General features: G+C 45.4%; 1 protein-coding gene across 1 annotated transcript; it reads left to right on the forward strand.

Annotated features, from left to right (window-relative positions):
* The first annotated feature begins 568 nt into the window (after nt 1-568).
* Nucleotides 569-3,862, forward strand: LOC147427387 (kelch-like protein terF). Its single transcript, XM_086497321.1, has 7 exons — nt 569-1,319; nt 1,421-1,600; nt 1,690-1,862; nt 2,263-2,430; nt 2,515-2,622; nt 2,992-3,090; nt 3,246-3,862. Exons 1-7 carry the CDS (start codon nt 1,001-1,003, stop codon nt 3,495-3,497), a joined length of 1,299 nt encoding a protein of 432 aa, XP_086353447.1. The 5' UTR covers nt 569-1,000; the 3' UTR covers nt 3,498-3,862.
* Nucleotides 3,863-4,430: the final 568 nt, after the last annotated feature.

The raw sequence follows: 4,430 nt of genomic DNA on the forward strand, positions 1-4,430 counted from the left end.
GACTGCCTCTAAGGCTCTACAAGCATCGAGGCTGCAGCTCTGCATGCGCGTCAACTGCACGCAACAGAGATGGTACGCCGACTGCAGTTAAGCCTCTATAAACATCGAGGTTGCTGCTCCGCATGCGCGTCAACTGCACGCAACAAGGTGATATGATGGTGGTCTGCCACAGTTATGCATGAACATGGATTTATACACGCGGCAAGACAAAGCGCTAGTGGCGAGTGGCAGGCTGCAGCCCCTGCGCGCTGCTCAGGCGAGCGCTTGACGTGCTTGAACTCCTGTAAGCCTTTAAGGCTCGCCAAAATTTCACACGGCTCCAGCCTCCACGTGGACGCCATAGAATGAAGGACGCCTAAACGGGCCTAACACTAAGGCCAATGCTTTAGCAGGCCAAAAAAGTTGTCAGCTGGCTCGTCTGAACCCGCCCGAGCCTGTCGGCTTGTGGGTGTAGGCTTTTAAAATTGCCAGTCTCATTATTGTTGAAGTACCTTAACGTGTGTCACGTCATTTTTGCCGTAAGCCCGCAGGCTGCTTGAAAGGGCAAAAGAGCGCGAGCTCTTCCTCTGTGTGTGTGTGTGAATAGAGAGAGGGGAGGGGGGGGCTCTCCTCCCAAAGGTCAACTCCCCAACTAGCTGCGCGATCAGTTGGGGGAGAGGCTGTTACAGATAAAATCAGAGTCATTTTGCTTGGATGGGCTCCGTTCCGTCGCCATCACGAAGCTTATTACATCGTGTTCCCGCAATCCCTGAGAGAGAGAGAGAGAGAGAGAGAGAGAGAGAGAGAGAGAGAGACGCCCCCTCTACCATTGTCAACACCCAACGTTTTCCTAACTCGGTAGAGCCCAGAAAGGTACACATGCTCCTTTCTTCACTCTTTCCAAAGGGAACAACTTTTTGTGGGGGTGTGCGTATCCGCGCACACACCACTGTGTAATTTGTATGTTCTGTAGCATTTGCCTCATAATTGAGCTCAGACGTCGAGGAAGGGAAGCATAATCATGAAGGGGATGCAAATGGAGGGTGACCGGCTCGGCCACCTTCACCAGGAAGTGATGAAGCTAAAGAGGTCAGTTATGCGCTCGCAATGGCTGGTGGCTGCTCTCACAGTGCTTGTGGTGATCCTGGCCATTGCACTCATCGCACTGGGAGCAACACAAGGGAGTACCATTAAGCGTCTCAAATCTCGGCAAGGCCTTCTTCCCAATCCCAATGTGACATTTGCCACTCGCACTGGCGACCGCAAGGTCAATGATCTCACCTATGGTGGCAGCCTGTTTAGAGGCAGTGGGTTTTGGGCAGCAAAGCGTTCTCTTGAAGGTATTTCTATCTCTCTCTCTCTCTCTTTCTCTGTGTCATCTTTTGATGTCCGCATTGTGGAAGGAAATTTCATGGTTACAGTCAGTCTGGTTTCCCTACAGCCGCTTTGACAGACCATGTGGCTATTGGTTACAATGACGTTGTCTACATATTGGGGGGAGCCAAAGGTGATGGCAATTTGACAAGCGAAGTATGGAAGTATGACTCTGTCTTCCATAACTACACATTTATGGCACCAATGCCTGAGCCGCGATACCGTTTCGGTGCTGCAATCATTGAAAGTGAGCATTGCGGAAACCCATTCAGGAATTCTTCGTCTTTTACTATTGCTGTCCTCTGTGGTCATATACGACATATGTTGTGCATGCAGATACCATATATGTTGTAGGTGGAAGGAATGTCTCTGACAACTTGGAGGCCCAGCCTAATGATGGAATGGTCAAGACAACTCTAATATACGATATTGTGACCAATACATGGAGAAAAGGAACGGATGCGCTTGACTTTCAAGGAGACACTTGTGCTGCTGCTCTTGATGGAAAGGTTAGTGAAATGTTGAAGCCATTCTTGTAAGCTAAGCTCATTTTGTGCAGATACTTTAGTATAATTTAGCCATACATGCAGCTTTCATGCGCGTAAAGCCCAAAAATTTGTATAGCATGTGATTGGATCTTTGATGCTCAACTGCAAAAAAGGCGGATACTCAATGAGTTTGCATAAGCTGCTATTGTGTTTCGGTTCTGGTTATTACAAATATTGTATGAATGAGTATGTGTAAAAAGAGTACATGGTGATTACCTTGTTTCCTCGCCAGTTTATATGTGTGTAAAATGTCTGTTGTGATTAGTCACCTGGTTTGAGATAAGAGACTTGCAACACCTGTTATGTGGAGGTTGATAGCTCGGTGGACATCACTTGCTGATGCAATTTGCATGTTATTCAGATTTACATGGTTGGAGGTTACGGTGTAAACTACTCATACTTGAATACCACAGCAGTATATGATCCTGCAACGAATTCTTGGTCTCGCTTACCTGACATGCCAACGCCTCGCGGAGATCTCATGTGTGCGTCTCTAAATGGAGAGATTTACGTTCTTGGAGGCTATTATGTAAGCAATCCCTTCATTTTTTGTGCGTCACTAAGCCCCAAGTATGTCACAAAGGTTACATGTTTCCTCCAAAACTTTTGACAGGACCCAACAGGGGATCGCCCTAATTCGTTTTCTGCGAAGATGGAGTCGTTTAATCCTACTACAGGAGTGTGGACAACCAGGCCAGATCTGTTGACTCCAAGGGGAGATGCCCCCCCCCCCCCCCCCCCCCCCCCCCCCCCCCCCCCCCCGGTCCCGGCTCTCCTTTTTCCGTCTAAACACACATACACACACACTTTTTCTTTTGGTAATGCTGTATTGACTTACTAATGGGAAACCTCAAGGTGAGGAAAACCTATCGAAAAAGTTAGATAATAGATAAACTTAGAAACCGTCAATTAGAGCTCATCGCACACATACACGCAGAGGCACAAATGCAACTTCAAATCCATGGATTCCCTCAAAATACACACACACACACACACACACACACACACACACACAGAGGCATATGCAACTCCAAATGCATGGATACCCAATGCAGACCAAGCGATTGAACTCAAATATTGAGCATGACAGGCGGTTGTAGCGCTGGAAGGCGGCAGAATCATCCTTGTAGGTGGGGAAGGTCACTATCGCGAAGAGGATGGCTACAAGTACCCAAAGCATGTCAACGAGGTACACTCTTGAATTTATCATTTATGTTTGATGTTTTTGCAGACGCGGACCATTGTGGATTCGAGCTTTGTTGCACACTGTGCTTATGTTTGCCACATCCCTATTACTTAATGCGCCACGACTGTGTATAATGTATATTGTGGTGCCTTTGCCAGGTTTACTATGCATCCGATCAAACTTGGGTTCAGAAGGCCATGATGACAACAGCTCGCTTTAGGACAGCCGCAGCAACAGCGGGTGGTCTCACATTTGTTTTTGGAGGTGCGGATGTCTGCATACAACAACCTATTTGCCCAGCTTTAGATCAGAATGAGGTTTTCTTGGATGTGGACCATCCACATGTCTATATATACCTCAAGAATGAGGCTTACAATGATAACGCAGCTCTCACCAGGTACCCGTTGTAAAGCCATACACTCTTAAGCATACGGCTACGTTCAAATCTAGCATCCTGATGATGCCCCTAAATAGGGGAAGAAGGTGGGGGGCTTCTGAATAAATGGCTTGAATAGGTCACTTGTAAATAGCTAGATCATTGAAAAGCTTCGCCACATTCATGTAATTACCAAGTTTTATTGGTAGCCCAGCAATCATTAGAACCGGTGATGATCGGTCCTACGGGAAACGTTACTACTACTGTTTTTGAAGCCCTCAGTAGATCCAATTAGCTGAGTTGTACTGAGTTGTTTGTGGAGCCGTCCATTGTAATGGAATAAAATATCTTAAAGCTGGATCAACTTTTGAAACTTGAAATGCCGCAACTTTGAACGTATGAGTGACCATGACGATGAGGTCGTTTTGGATGTTTGCATTCTTAGCTCAAATTGCAAGTAACAGATGTCTGCATGGGATTGGAGTGTTGTGGTCACAGCGATTCTGCGGCTGGTTATGAAATCCATGTCTCCTTGATTGTCACTCATGTGCTACCAAATTGATATTATGATTCTATTGAGATACCATTATGATTATAGTCTCAATACACTAATAGAGTTTCTTGAGAATAATAGGACCTTGTGCCATGTTGAGAGATCTTAGCTTAGGATTGTTTTATGAAAGTTTGGCAGAGTTTTTTTTGGAGAGGCAGAGTCCTTTTGATTCATGGTTTTCTTTGGTTTGGTGCATGTTTGTCTAGTAGGACAAGCATAACTCTAATTGTAATGTACCCAACATTTTTCAATAAAAACTATTTCATTTACTTTACGAAAGTAATTAAGGTTCACATTTTTGTTAAGTCATAAAGCATTGCAATGTAATGATCGGATAAAAAATTGGACTCTTAGACTATTAATTATGGCCCTTGCGTGAGAACAATAGGTTGCTATGGAAAATTTAAGCTTTAA

This window comes from Adiantum capillus-veneris, chromosome 23 (assembly GCF_014529385.1).
Source record: "Adiantum capillus-veneris isolate H3 chromosome 23, ASM1452938v2, whole genome shotgun sequence".
Lineage (NCBI taxonomy): Eukaryota > Viridiplantae > Streptophyta > Polypodiopsida > Polypodiales > Pteridaceae > Adiantum > Adiantum capillus-veneris.

Bases quoted from the DNA above. Each gene is read 5' to 3' on its own strand.
- LOC147427387 (XM_086497321.1), top strand. From the start codon at position 1,001: ATGAAGGGGATGCAAATGGAGGGTGACCGGCTCGGCCACCTTCACCAG. The intron at 2,431-2,514 runs GTAAGCAATCCC...AACTTTTGACAG, and splicing joins ACGTTCTTGGAGGCTATTAT to GACCCAACAGGGGATCGCCC. The intron at 2,623-2,991 runs GCCCCCCCCCCC...TGAGCATGACAG, and splicing joins TGTTGACTCCAAGGGGAGAT to GCGGTTGTAGCGCTGGAAGG.